Source organism: Monopterus albus, unplaced genomic scaffold (genome assembly GCF_001952655.1).
Source record: "Monopterus albus unplaced genomic scaffold, M_albus_1.0 scaffold4145.1, whole genome shotgun sequence".
Lineage (NCBI taxonomy): Eukaryota > Metazoa > Chordata > Actinopteri > Synbranchiformes > Synbranchidae > Monopterus > Monopterus albus.
In genome coordinates, this window is record NW_018132013.1 from 1 (window position 1) to 947 (window position 947).

At 45.4% G+C, this 947-nt stretch overlaps 1 protein-coding gene across 1 annotated transcript; it reads left to right on the forward strand.

Annotated features, from left to right (window-relative positions):
* Positions 1-6: 6 nt before the first annotated feature.
* On the forward strand, positions 7-810 carry LOC109954179 (FH2 domain-containing protein 1-like). Its single transcript, XM_020589578.1, has 2 exons — positions 7-269; positions 745-810. Exons 1-2 carry the CDS (start codon positions 105-107, stop codon positions 808-810), a joined length of 231 nt encoding a protein of 76 aa, XP_020445234.1. The 5' UTR covers positions 7-104.
* The last annotated feature ends 137 nt before the right edge of the window (positions 811-947 follow it).

Consider the following 947-nt stretch of genomic DNA (forward strand, 5'->3'; position numbering starts at 1 on the left):
CCACGCCAACTAACCACAACACAAGGAAGAAGCGTCGCGTGCGCAGCTTCTTCTGGAAGCCAATCCCAGAGGAGAAGGTACGTGGGAAACCCAACATCTGGACAATGGCGGTGCGACAGCAGCAGTACCAAATCGATGTCCGCTCTGTGGAAGAGCTGTTCGGGCAGCAGGAGGACACGGTGCCAGGCATGCGAGGGGCAGCACCGATCACTGGGCCATCAGCTCGTGTATCCCGATCCCGCTCATTCAAGGAGAGCAGCAAGGACGAGGCTAGTTGCTGTCATCACTCTGCTTTAACACTGGCACTGCTTGACATTAATGCAGACAACAGTTAATGGCCAAGTTTAGAGCGATTATCCCGCCTCCTAAAGTTAATGTGCCAAGTTCATTTCATTTGGCAGTGAAATGGCCACCTTTTAAAACTGCATAGTGTCGATTCTGCTCAAAGGAATGAAATAATTTCTTCTAATTTCATTATACAAGAAATGATTGTAGTATACAAATGTACATTTTTGTGTTGTAAGCTTTTTATTTGTTTACAAACTTCTTGACAGACTTCATTATATGGTTTCTTTGCATCTTTTTTGTATGCTTACTATCACTAATTCAAACCAGGAGATGTTTTAACGCTATAAGGAAGTCTTGTGTATACATGTGCCTGTTCCTGTGTCAAGGCTGTTGCTGACGACAGCTACAGTAAAATCATGTATTAGACTATTTATGGTGTTTTTCATTTGTTTTCAGATCAGCATCCTTGACTCCAAGAGGGGGATGAATGTGGGCATCTTCCTCAAGCAGTTCAAGAAGTAAGTCCTCCACCTGCTTCACTACCTGAGGGTAAAGCCGCTTCCCTAAAACTCAGTGGAGCATGTACAACATCCATTGTCTTAGGGCAGAGAGACACCAAGCCAACGCTGGCCCCAGGATTGTCCAGAAGGGCATATCGG